General features: G+C 45.5%; 1 protein-coding gene across 2 annotated transcripts in view; it reads left to right on the top strand.

The window, feature by feature from the left end:
- ASZ1 (ankyrin repeat, SAM and basic leucine zipper domain containing 1) overlaps positions 1–13632 on the top strand; it is a 238510-nt gene that overhangs the window by 39875 nt on the left and 185003 nt on the right. For both annotated transcript variants that reach the window (XM_073573352.1, XM_073573353.1), the window contains exon 3: positions 5910–6032. In XM_073573352.1, coding sequence (XP_073429453.1) covers positions 5910–6032 — 123 coding nt within the window. The remainder of the gene's footprint in view (positions 1–5909; positions 6033–13632) is intronic.

The raw sequence follows: 13632 nt of genomic DNA, 5'->3' as shown, positions 1-13632 counted from the left end.
AAAAGGAGAGTGTTTCCAGTAATACCGGCAATTAAGGCCCTAATAAAGAGAGAATGGGAAAAACATGATCAAAGAAGTTTTCTCCCATCGGCCTCAAAGAGGAAATATCCATTTAGCGACGATGAGTTATTGAAATTGACAAAAATTCCAAAAGTTGACGCTGTTGTAGCCTCTACCTCGAAGCAGTCTACTATTCCGGTAGAGGATGCGGGGTTACTGTCCGACCCACTAGACCGTAAAATGGAGTCATCATTAAAAAGGTGTGATGGTCAACATGTGACTGGACACACCGCCTCCAGCAGGGCGAATTTCTATGGCACACGTGACCCTAGATACACCGCCTACAGCAGGCGAATTTCAGAATTACACGTATAACTGGATACACCGCCTCCAGCAGGGCGAATTTAAATAATAAAGGGAAACACCAGGGAAACTGATACAATGGAGGGCCCTGCGATAGGGAATGGGGACGTGGAGACCTGCACTCCCCTGAGTCAGTGTCTACACTTCTAATGATCCCTAGGCCGGTTCCGCACCGGGCGCCGATCAGGAACCTAAAAACCCTAGCTCGCCCTGCACCTAGCCCTTTCTAGTGAAATGAAACACACAAAAGGAAAGTTACAAAGCAGGGGTAACACCACTTAGCTTTGCTCTGTTGCTCTTGCTCCCAGCAACAGAGTCCACCACCAGAATTCAGCTTCCCTCCAGAATCGCTGCTACTTCACCAAGCTTTGTCAGAGCTGCAAGGAACTCTCTAGCTCCTTCCACCCCAGGACTCTGACTGAGCTGCCAGGAACTCTCTCTAGCTCCTTCATCCACCAAGGATGGTTGGAAATGACCACTATCACCAACCGTGATTGCAACCACCTGACACTTTTATAGGTAAGAGCCAGAACAATCACACCTGTTGGTGATTCCCGTGTAAAAACGCTAACCACCACCGGGGGCAAACTGGAACAAAAGATACCACTGTGTAACGACCCTAATGGCCACCGGGGGCAAAACTACTTTAAGCAACCAGCTTAAAGAAAAACAAAGGTTACTAGTGCTTTTATCTGTCATAATCCAACCTGGATCATGACAAAAGGTCTTGGGAATCAACTACAGGCATTTTTAAGCCAGCAGTAGCCTGCACATGCACCGCCAGGTCAATGCTCTTGTGGTTGGACCAACTGGATCAACAGATCGAGCAGAAGGTGTCTAGGGAAAAGCTACGGGCCGCTATTCCATTAATTAGATTAGCAGCAGCCTTCATGGCCGATGCGTCGGCAGACACCCTACGGCTAGCAGCGAGATCGGCGGGTCTTGTAAACAACGCCAGGCGGGCACTATGGATGAAGAGCTGGAAGGGGGACGTGCAATCAAAATCTAAGATCTGCGCAACCCCGTGCGAGGGTGAGTTTCTCTTTGAGAAAGCCCTAGTGACATACTCGCAAAAGAAAGGAAGAAGACTTTCCCTGATTCTTCTATCCCTTTCTACAGGAGAACTTTTAAAAGACGATCGTTTGGAAAAAGGAGACAAACGGATAGATCAACTAGATGGCCCACAAAAGAAGTGAAGCAAAATGGTAGCATGTTTAGAGTTTCAACATTCCGAAAGGAAAATAAATACTGAACAGTCAGTCCCCCCAGTAGGGGGTAGAATGAAATTTTTTTTTTTTTTCAAAATGGGAAACAATAACATCAAGTTCGTGGATTCTAAATATAATCAAAGGAGGAAAAAAAATCAGAATTCCTTCATATTCCTCACGACTCATCATAACCTGCCTCAACTCAATAGTGCAACAAAGAGCCCTTGAAATAGAAATTCGGAGTCTACTATCCAAGGGGGTTTTAGTAAAAGTCCCAGAGGGACAAGAAGGTAGAGGATTCTACTCTCCTTTATTTTTAGTTTCCAAACCAGATGGTTCGTTTAGAACAATCATAAATTTGAGGAAGCTTAATACGTTTATTAAAAATTATAAATTTAAGATGGAATAGATTAGATCCACCATTAAACTTCTCTTTCCAAACTGTGTAATGGCAGGAATTAACTTAAAAGATGCTTACTATCCTCTCCCTATTCATGATAGATACCAAAGGTACCTAAGGGTCGCAGTAGTATTCAAAGGCAAGATCCATCACTTTCAGTATACGGCCATGCCCTTCGGTCTCTCTACAGCACCGAGAATCTTCACCAAAGTGATGTTAGAGGTGATGGCCTATCTTCGTCAGAAAGACACCTGATTCGTGCCTTACCTTGATGACTTCTTAGTTATTGGGAACTCGATCACCCAGTGTACTAGATGTGTGACTGATACGGTCTCATCTTTGCAGGATCTAGGCTGGATCATCAACTTCCAGAAGTCCAGGCTTGTTCCATACTCTCTTCAGATGTTCTTAGGGTTCCAGTTAGACTAGGTTGAGTGATGAAGACTTGCCTTGTTTGGTCAATCTTGTTTTTGAAGTGTGTGGCAAAGTCCTCGGCAGAGATGAGGGAGGTTGGAGGAGGCAGTGGTGGGCGGAGGAGGAAGTTAAAAGTTTTGAATAACTGTTTTGGGTTGTAAGATAGGGAAGATACAAGGGTTGTGAAGTAGGCCTGTTTAGCAGAGGTGAGGGCAGATTTGAAATCGAGTGTTGCCTGTTTGAATGTGGTGAAGTCATCTTGCGAATTTGTTTTCTTCCAGTGCCGCTCTGCAATCCTGGACACTTGCCGGAGCTTTTTAGTGGTGTTATTGTGCCAGGATTGTCTGTTGATACGTCGCATTCTGCCATGAACGAGAGGGGCAACCGTGTCAATAGCTGATGCGAGAGTGGCATTGTAGAAAGCAGTGGCACCGTCTGTGTCATGGAGTGAGGATATGGATGCCAGTGTTAGAATAGAGTCAGAGAGCACGTGGGTGTCTAGGTGTGCAAGGTTTCTGCGGGGGTGTGCGTGTTGCTGGACATGGGTGCCAGGTGAGGAGGACAGGGATGAGAAAGTGAGTAGATGATGGTCAGATAGAGGGAGAGGGGAGTTGGTGAATTTAGAAAGAGAGCAGAGACGGGTGAAGACCAGGTCTAATGTGTGTCCATCTGTGTGGGTGGCTGAGGAGGACCACTGAGTAAGTCCAAAGGATGAAGTAAGGGACAGGAGTTTGGAGGCTGCTGACTGAAGGGTATCAGTGGGTATGTTGAAGTCACCCATGATGATAGTGGGGGTGTCAGTTGAAAGAAAATGAAGAAGCCAGGTAGAGAATTGGTCAATGAAGGCAGTGGTCGGGCCTGGATGTCGGTATATGACAGCCACTTGGAGGTTGGAGGGAGAGTAGATGCGGACAGAGTGGACTTCAAAAGAGGGGAGGATTAGGGAGGGAAGAGGTGGGGTTGGGTTGAAGGTGCAGTTGGAAGAAAGGAGAAGACCCACTCCTCCACCGTGTCTGTTGCCAGGGCGAGGAGTGTGGGTAAAGTGGAGGTCGCCGTAACACAGCGCAGCAGGGGAGACGGTGTCAGCCATGTTTCTGTGAGGCCGAGGAAGGCAAGATTGTGAGAGAAAGAGGTCATGAATCACATGGAGCTTATTGCATATGGAGCGGGCATCCCAAAGTGCTCCCGAGAGAGGGAGCAGGGGGTTGGGTGTCAATGGCACAGGTTTTAAGTTGGAAAGATTGTAGTAGTTCTTATTAGATAGGGAGCGGTAGGAAGGGGAAGTAGTGGGGGGTGAGAGCTGTGGGGGTCTAGGATTGGGAGATATGTCGCCAGCAGTGAGGAGAAGCAGAGAAAGGGAGAGCAGATGGGAGGAGAGTGGGCAGCTTGTTTTATGTTTCATTTGGACAGATTTGAGGTTGAGGAGCAGTTCAGCAGAGGAGGTCAGGTGGGGAGGAAAGAGGGAAGGGGAGATGATTATTTGGTTAGCGGGTGCCTGGGTTTGGGGATAGCGAAGGAGAGTGAGGACTAAAGGAGCAAACACTGTGAGGGCATATGTAAACATGGTGAAGGAGTAGAAGGGTGAATAGAAAAGCTGGATAGAAGTAATAAGAAGGGCTTACTCAGCAGACATACCCAAAAGAGACAGGTAGATAGTGTGGGGTCCTGACTCCTGGCGAGACTAACTGCCGTAGTAATAACTGCATTTTCACAATACTTTTGCTGCAGTGATACTTATGCTGCAGGGAGACACACGTGCCTGACCCACACACGTGCCCCCCTAGAAGGCATCTGAATATATAGGACTGAGTAGAGGATCAGGTGAGAGGGATTGTGGGAACTGATTTGGGATAAATTACCAATTGCCTAGCACACCAGGGTATTTTAGACAATCAAAGGCACAGGGCCTGGCTACATCCATATGCTAGTAACACCTTACACCTGATAACATCTCTACTGACCCCAAGATGGCTATACAACAGTAAGTATTGAGTTCAATGCAAGCATTCTTATCTATGGTCTTTTGGTGCCTGTCTCCAGCAGTTTATACTTACCTCAATTCTCTGTTATGAGGAAGGCAGTTGGGCCGAAACGTCAATATAATTTTTTGAAATGAAATAACAGATATTACGGTATATATATTTTTGCATGCGCCCAAACAGTGGTTTTCTTTCGCATATCGAGTGTTTGTACTTGGGAGAAATTGCACAAATTTTTGGACCCATTTTCTCCTGTTACCATTGTGAAAATAAATTGTGGCTAAAAGTACATTTTTGTGAGTAATTTTCACAGACCTACATTATAAACTTCTGTGAAGCAACTTGGGGGGTTCAAGGTTCTCATGAAACATCTAGATATGTTCCTTGAGGGTTCTAGTTTCTGAAATGGGGTCACTTGTGGAGGGTTTCTACTGCTTAGGCTCATCAGGGGCTCTCCAAATGCGACATGGCGTCCGCTCTCCATTCCAGACGTTTTTGCATTCAAAAAGTCAAACTGTGCTCCTTCCCTTCCAAGCCCTGCCTTGCACCCAAATAGTACTATTCCCCCATGTGTAGACTGTGAGCCCTCGCGGGCAGGGTCCTCTCTCCTTCTGTACTTGTATGTCCCTTGTCTTGCACATGTTTATTGTACTTGTCTATATTTCCCCTTTTCACATGTAAAGCACCATGGAATAAATGTCACTATATAAATGTATAATAATATGTGGGGTATCGGCATACTCAGGAGTAAATGGACCCTAACATTTGCTGTGCAATTTCTCCTGTTAACCTTGTGAAAATAACAAATTTGGAGGTAAAGAAAAAATTTTGTGAAAAAAAGTTAATGTTCATTTTTTCCTTCCCCAATTGTTTTAGATCCTGTGAAGCACTGGAATAGTTAATACACTTTTTGAATGTGGTTTTGAGTACTTTGAGGGGTGCAGTTTTTAGAATATTGTCACTTTTGGGTTTTTCTGTCATATAGGCCCCCCAAAGTCACTTGAAATGTGATTTGGTCTCTAAAAAACTGGTTTTGTAAATTTTGTTAGAAAAATGAGAAACTGTGGATCAAAAAAATCATGCAGATGTAAAGTAGACATGTGGGAAATGTTATTAATGGGATAAGAATTAAAAGTTTGAAAATGTCAAAATTTTTGGCAAAGTTTCGACATTTTCACAAATAAACCCAAGTCATATCGAACAAATGTTACCACTGTAATAAACAACAATATGTCACAAAAAAACAACCTCAGAATCGGTGTGATCTGCCGAAGCGTTCCCGAGTTATTACCACACAAAGTGGTACTAAACCGATCTAAAAAATGTGACCTGGTCATTAAGGTCAAAATTGGCTCGGTCACTAAGGGGTTAAATCATGCTTTTTTGGGGGAGGGGCACTAAACTGTATCAACATGCATAAGAGACAATAAAAACACAGCAAAAACTCAGCAAAATGCAAGCAGAAAACTGCACCAGAACCACACTTACCTTTGATCTTATTGCGCTTTTCTGCTCTGTTACAATGTTCTGTTCTCTTTGTATTAGGTATAAATGTTGACTGTAGCTTCCGGTACGGCTGGACTCCTTTGATGTATGCAGCTACTGCTGGGAATTTAGCAATGGTACGTCTTCTCCTGGACAAGGGTGCCAATGCAAACTTTGAAAGAGGTATGTGCAAAGACCTGTAAACTTTCTGCTCCTTATTTTAGCCTCTTCACCACATTTGATATACCTATACCTCATGATCGACATCTTGGGTCATTAAGCTACGAAAAGCCTGTGAGACCAAGCTCAGAGCATGGTCTAAGAGGCTTCTGTCAGTTCAGCACGGACAGGTATAATGCATTGCGAGTGCTTAAAGTTAAAGTCCCGTAGAGGGACTACGCAAAAAAAAACAAACACTGTATTATACCCATAAATACATATTTCGCCCCGCCGTTTAGCGATCAGGTTAATTCTTTTATTTCTCTAGTCACCTTCCACGACAGTCACCTTGGAGGATGTTTCCCCTCCCTAATGGGGGACAGGAAACACAAAGAGGTTAAATAACCTTCCCCTTCCTGCTACCTCCAGTGTTTTTCTTGTCCCCCAGTGGGGCATGAAGAGGTTACAAGGGCTGCCGTGGCCGGCGAGCGGAGCCTTATAGACTTACATGCCGGGCAGCTGAGGTCGGGGGGCCGCCTCTCCTTCTCCACAGGGTTGCTCCCGTCCACTTCCGTTGCGACTCGGGACCTCTCCCGCGCCTCTTCTGAGGTAAAGCGTGGCGGTATAGTGCAACCGGGGTCCTCTGGTAGCTCCCCGGCTTTCTGCTTCCTCCCCGGCTTTCTGCTTCCTCCCACGCTACAGACGCTGGGCCCGTGCGCTCTGGAGGGGGCGTCGCGTCTCACCAGAAGTGACATCGCGGCGCACTTCCGGTTCACGTCCTCCTGCATTCCAGAGTGGAACGCACGCGCCGGGCGCCCGGAGGATACAATGGCGCCCAGGGTTGTGCCCAAAGGTTCCTTCCATGGACCAGGAGGAAGGAGGGGCACAAAATCAATGAACGCTACGAATGCCCATAAAACCGGGTCACAAGCTCCAGGTAAGCGCAGTGTGTCTGTTGGTGAAGGGTTTTGACAATGGACGGCGACAAATCCTCGACAGCTGCATCTGCGGAGCCCAACGTTCCCCCTCCTACAGTGAGTAGCAGGGCCAGTCCCCTACTGTCCAAACTTTGGTGGCACGGGTCATTGAGTATACCTTCTCTCTCCTTTCAGGAAGAAAAAGTCTCTGTCCCAAAGAACAAATCCAGCCGCAAGTGTAGTATCTGTGGTGCCAGGCTTCCCTCTGGTTATAAAAAGCTGTTCCAACCTTGTACGCAGAACATCCTACGTACCGAACAGCCCTCCCTGTTTGACAGTATCAAAACGCTCATTAAGCAGGTGGTGCAGACCTCCATGGCAGCATTGCCCAGACCCCGGTGCCCCAGCCCCCTCTCCAAAAAAAAGAGGAAAATAGCACCTACGGAGACCGATACAGATTCGGGTGAACGCTGTACCTCAGGGTCTGAGGACATTTGGGAAAATGTCCAAAATCTGATAATTCAGGAGTGGTCCTCCCCTGAGAAAGGACTTGGTGTACCCTCTGAACTCAAAAATCGCTTTCCTCTCGAGGGTGACAATTCTATTTGGGATATTCCTAAGATAGATGTCCAAGTCTCTAAAGTAACCAAGAAGACGTCCCTCCCCTTCGAGGATTCTTCCCAACTGAAACATCCCATGGATCGTAAGATAGAAAGTCACCTTAAAAAAATCCTGGGAAGCATCTACAAATATGCTCAAAGCAAATGTAGCCTCTACTTGTGTTGCTAGAGCTTTTTTTCTCTGGCTTCGCATGCTAGAGGAACACCTCTCTCTGGGTACTCCCAGGGAAGAAATCTTAGATTCCCTTCCCCTTCTCCAAAAAGCCGATGCCTCAGGAGAGACGGTGTGGGTACCAGCAAGGTCCTTAGTCCTCTCTAATTCGGCTAGAAGGCCCTTTGGCTGAAGTCGTGGGGAGGTGACATCACCTCTAAGACAAAGCTCTGTGCCATCCCCTTCCAGGGGCACCACGTGTTCGGGCCAGTCTTGGACAACATCCTCGAGAAAGCATCGGATAAAAAGAAATCGCTACCCGTACAGAAAATTGCCAGGAGACGTTTTCTTCGTCCCCCACTAGAGCATTCCTCCCAGAAGGAGTTCAGGGGGATGGGCAAGACGGGACGGTGGAGCTACCCAAAAGGGGGTAGAGGTAAGAACATCCTCGTCCCTCAGCAACAGCAACCCCCGGACAAACAGTGACTCTCCGGTGGGGGGTCAACTCACTCAGTTCTTCGCCCGATGCAGTCCACGACTTTGAACCAGTGGATCCTTCACACCATAAAATTCAGGCTGAAATTGGAGTTTGAACAACCCCCCCCCCCCACTGTCTGAGAATTACCCCAACACAGTCCCCAAATCTCCAAAAAACCCTACTTCAACTACAAGATCTGTTACGGGAAGAAGTAGTCTCATACGTACCTCAGCAGGAAATAGGCAGAGGACATTATTCCCGCCTATTCCTTGTCAGGAAGCCCTCTGGAAAATACAGGCTTATCATAAACTTGAAACCCCTGAATCGTTTTATCAAATACCGGAGGTTCAAGATGGAGTCGGTGAAATCGGCGATCCCTCTTATTGGGCGAGGCTGGCTGATGGCTACGATAGACCTGAGGGACGCTTATTACCACGTCCCAATCCACCCGGATCACAGAAAGTTCCTGAGGCTCACGGTCTCCCACGACTGGGGGATCAGCCATCTCCAGTTCAATGCCCTCCCGTTTGGTGTGTCTCCAGCACCAAGGGTGTTTACAAAAATTATAAGGGAAGCAGTCATTTTCATCCGTCTTCAAGGAATATGTATTGTTCCATATTTAGACGACCTGCTCATTATCGCTCAATCGATAGCTCTCGACTAAACCAGGACGTGTCGAAAGCTATGCAGATCCTTGAATCCCTATGTTGGATCCCGAATCTTCAGAAGTCGGACCTTCACCCTTCCCCAAGGAAAAAATTCGTGGGGATTCTCTTAGACTCGGAGGAAAGGGAATGCTTTCTTCCCGAGGATCGTCATCTGGACCTTCGTCAGAGAATCATCCGATTCAGGGAGCAAAGGGCACCGTCTCTGAGGGACGCCATGTCTATTCTGTGGTCCCTGACATCGTGTATTCAGGCGGTATCCTGGGCTCAGGCACATACGCGAATCCTCCAGTCGTACGTCCTGGTAAACTCAAGGAAGTATCGAAACAATCTGTCAAGATCAGGAGGCAGTCAGCACCCATACTTCTCAGGAACCAGTACCAGGCTCTTACACAGGAGAACAATGAAGAAATACATCAGGAAAAGACTTTGCCCACAAACAGCAACCTTGTACGTCCTCAGAGTCCTCCTGGATGGAGAAAGAAAAATGTTGTGAAGAAGAAACGGAGAGTGGTGGTCATGGGGGATTCCCTGTTGAGGGGAACAGGGGCCGCTATCTGCAGACCAGATATAACTTCAAGAGAAATGTGCTGTCTTCCAGGTGCAAAAATTAAAGATGTGTCTGACAGGATATCAGGACTCTTCAGACCTACAGATGACTACCCATTCCTGCTACTACATGTGGGGACAAATGACACCGCAAGAAACGACCTGGAAACCATCTGCAGAGACTTTGAAGACTTAGGCAAGAAAGTGAAAGAACTGGGAGCGCAGGTGGTCTTCTCTTCCATCCTCCCAATGGATGGCCATGGAACAAGGAGGTGGAATAAGATTCTGCAGGTGAACAACTGGCTACGTCGATGGTGCCATCAGCAACGATTTGGATTTATGGATCACGGAGTGAATTACCTTTACGATGGACTACTTGCTAGAGATGGGGTGCACCTTACGAAGACTGGAAAACATGTATTTGGAAGTCGCCTTGCTACACTTGTAAGAAGAGCTTTAAACTAGAACAACATGGGAAGGGAAGCAAAAGACCAGAAAAAGCCATACACCTGACAAATGCTATTGAGAACTCTATTAGAAGTGGAAAGGAAGAACAAAGACAAAAGAATCTAATTAAAAATATTGGAGGAAGAGAAACCAATCACAAACTAAAATGTTTCTATACTAATGCACAAAGCATGGGCAACAAACAAGGAGAATTGGAACTACTAACACAGGAAAAGAAATATGTCATTGGAATCACTGAAACTTGGTGGGACAATACACATGATTGGAATACAAGACTAGAAGGATACAACTTATTTGCAAGAAACAGACTTGATAAACGAGGAGGAGGTTTCGCATTGTATGTTAGAAACGCGTATATCTGCACAGAGGTTGAAGCTTCAGAGGCTGGGAGTTCTGTGGAAACTGTTTGGGTAAGAATACAAGGACAGAACAATGGAAAGGACACCATTGTAGGCATTTACTACAGGCCGCCTGTGCAAGCTGAAGATATGGATGAACTCTTTATGCATCAAATGGCCAAGTTCTCCAAAAAATATGACATAGTTGTCATGGGAGATTTCAGCTATCCAGACATTTGTTGGGAATCTCTCTCAGGCAAAACTTACAGGTCAAGGAAATTCTTATCCTCTCTTGCTGACAACTTTATCTTCCAAAAGGTAGAGGAGAAAACAAGGGGATCTGCTACCTTGGATCTAATCCTTATAAACAGGGAGGAAATGGTTGAGGAGGTAAAAGTGGCTGGGACCCTAGGAGGTAGCGACCATGCTATTTTAGAATTTTGGATAACTAGAGGAGGAAGACCTGTGAAGACTCAGGCGTCAAGGTTAGATTTCAGTAAGGCAGATTTTAAGGGATTCAGAAAGAGAATTGGAGGGATCCAATGGCTGGATATCCTTAAAGACAAAAATGTCCAGGAAGGATGGGAAATCTTGAAAAATGAAATTCTCAAAGCACAATTGTTAACAATTCCGAAAAGAGGGAAGAATAGGAAGCATTTAAGGAAACCAGGATGGATGAACACAGAACTTAAGCACATGCTAAAAAGGAAGAAAAAAATGTTTATAAAATGGAAAGAGGGAGGCATATCTAAAGAAGAATATAATGCTGTCTGCAGAACCTGCAGGGCACAAATCAGATTTCTAAAGCTGACAATGAATTGAGGCTTGCAAGAGATGTCAAAAGCAATAATAAAGGATTTTGGGGATATGTCAAAAGTAAAAGAAAAGTCAAAGATGCTATAGGATTTTTACAGGATGAAAATGATGAAATGGTAAGACAGGTTGTTGAGACGGCCGAACTTTTAAATTCCTATTTTGCATCTGTTTTCTCTCAGAAAGGAAATGTAACATCAACTGTTCTTCACTGTCCTATTAAGGGAATAGAAGAATCCAGGATATCTATAAACAGAAAGATAGTGAGGAAACACTTAGCTAACCTAAATGAATTCAAGTCTCCAGGTCCAGATGAATTACACTCCAGAGAACTGAAGGAGATAGGAGAAGAAATTTTTGAACCCCTCTCCATAATCTTTGAAAATTCTTGGAGAACAGGAGAAGTCCCAGAAGACTGGAGAAGAGCAAATGTTGTTCATATCTTCAAAAAGGGGAAGAAGGTGGACCCAGGCAACTATAGGCCGGTGAGTCTGACTTCTATACCAGGAAAGATCTTTGAGCAAATTATTAAACAACATGTATGTCAGTACCTGGATAAGAATGAAGTGATTAAACAGAGGTCAGCATGGGTTTGTAACTAATAAGTCATGTCAGACTAACTTAATTTCCTTCTATGACGGAATCACTGATTGGGTGGATCAAGGAAATGCTGTAGCTATAGTATATCTTGACTTCAGCAAAGCATTTGACAAAGTAAGTCATACAATCCTTATTGAAAAAATGACTAAGTATGGAATGGACAAGGCAACTGTTAGGTGGATTCATAACTGGCTTAGTGATCGGACCCAAAGAGTGGTCGTAAATGGCTGCACATCCAGTTGTAAGAATGTCTCAAGTGGGGTACCACAGGGCTCTGTCCTGGGCCCTGGATTGTTCAACATCTTTATCAATGATTTAGATGAAGGAATTGAGGGTAAACTGATTAAATTTGCTGATGACACAAAGCTAGGAGGGATAGCTAATACTAGAGAAGAGAGAGAGAGGATTCAAAAAGATATAAATAAACTGGAGAAGTGGGCAGCAACTAACAGAATGGTTTTTAACAGGGAAAAATGCAAAGTACTACATCTGGGCAATAAAAATGAAAAAAGCATTTACAGAATGGGAGGAATAGGCCTAAGCAACAGCACATGTGAAAACGACTTGGGTATACTAATAGATCACAGACTGAATATGAGTCAACAGTGTGATGCAGCAGCAAAAAAGGCAAATGCAATTCTAGGATGTATTAACAGAAGCATACAGTCTAGATCATGTGAAGTCATTATTTCCCTCTACTCCTCTTTGGTCAGACCTCATCTGGAATATTGTGTCCAGTTTTGGGCACCACATTTTAAAAAAGACATCAACAAACTGGAGCAAGTTCAGAAAAGAGCAACCAGAATGGTGACCGATCTGCAAACCCTGTCTTATGAGGAAAGGTTGCAGGATTTGGGATTGTTTAGTTTGCAAAAGAGAAGACTGAGAGGAGACTTAATAGCTGTCTACAAATATCTAAAGGGCTGTCACATTGTAGAAGGATCAACTTTATTCTCATTTGCACAAGGAAAGACTAGAAGCAATGGGATGAAACTGAATGGGAGGAGACACAGATTAGATATTAGAAAAAACTTTTTGACAGTGATCAATGAGTGGAACAAGCTGCCACGAGAAGTGGTGAGTTCTGCTTCAATGGAAGTCTTCAAACAGAAGCTGGACAGACATCTGACTGGGATGATTTAGCGAATCCTACTTTGAGCAGGGGGTTGGACCAGATGGCCCAGGAGGTCCCTTTCAACTCTGATTCAAGAAAAATTCCACTTCCAGGACACGTGAAATCGGCCCTCTTATGGTGGCTGCGTTACCGAAACTTGAGGCGGAGAGTAAGCTGGGATCAGCTTCCACTGAAAATGCTTTGTACCGATGCCAGCCTGAGAGGTTGGGGAGCCTTGGTGGAGGAATCATACTTCCAGGGATGATGGTCCAAAGACATAAGAGCCAGATCTTCAAATCTAAGAGAATTGAAGGCGATGGAAGAACCACTAAAAGCTGCTTCATCCCTTATCAGAACCATCACGTTTGGATCTATTCCGACAACGTAACCACGGTAGCCTACCTCAGACACCAGGGGGGTACGAAGTATGCCAGCCTAAAGGCAGTAGCATCAATAATTTTCCGCTGGGCGGAGAAGCACCTATTGTCCAACTCAGCGGTACACCTGAAAGGATCAGACAACATCCAGGCGGACTTCCTCAGCAGGAAGGAAGTCCATCCGAGGGAGTGGTGTCTGAACCAAGTGGTCTTCCAATCTCTGACCGCGAGATGGGGAGGATCCAGAGGTCGACCTATTTGCGAATGCTCAAAACGCAAAAACAGCACCATATTTCTCCCTCGGTCACACGTACGTAGCCCGGGGGACAGACGCTTTCGCCCATCCGTGGGTCTTCAGACTAGCTTATGCCTTCCCGCCGATCCCTATGCTGGCAAGGACGCTACAAAAGATCCGATTGGACAAGGTCACGACAATCCTGGTTGCTCCAATGTGGCCAGGGCGAAGCTGGTACAGCGCCCTGTTGGACATGGCCCAGGAAGGTCCCTTACTCCTACCCCAAAAAACCGACCTTC

The sequence above is a fragment of the Dendrobates tinctorius genome, unplaced genomic scaffold (genome assembly GCF_039654945.1).
Source record: "Dendrobates tinctorius isolate UK_male_01 unplaced genomic scaffold, ASM3965494v1 ptg000035l, whole genome shotgun sequence".
In the NCBI taxonomy this organism is placed as follows: Eukaryota; Metazoa; Chordata; class Amphibia; order Anura; family Dendrobatidae; genus Dendrobates; species Dendrobates tinctorius.
Note: the sequence above shows the minus strand (reverse complement) of the source record. Positions and strands in the feature narration are given on the sequence as shown.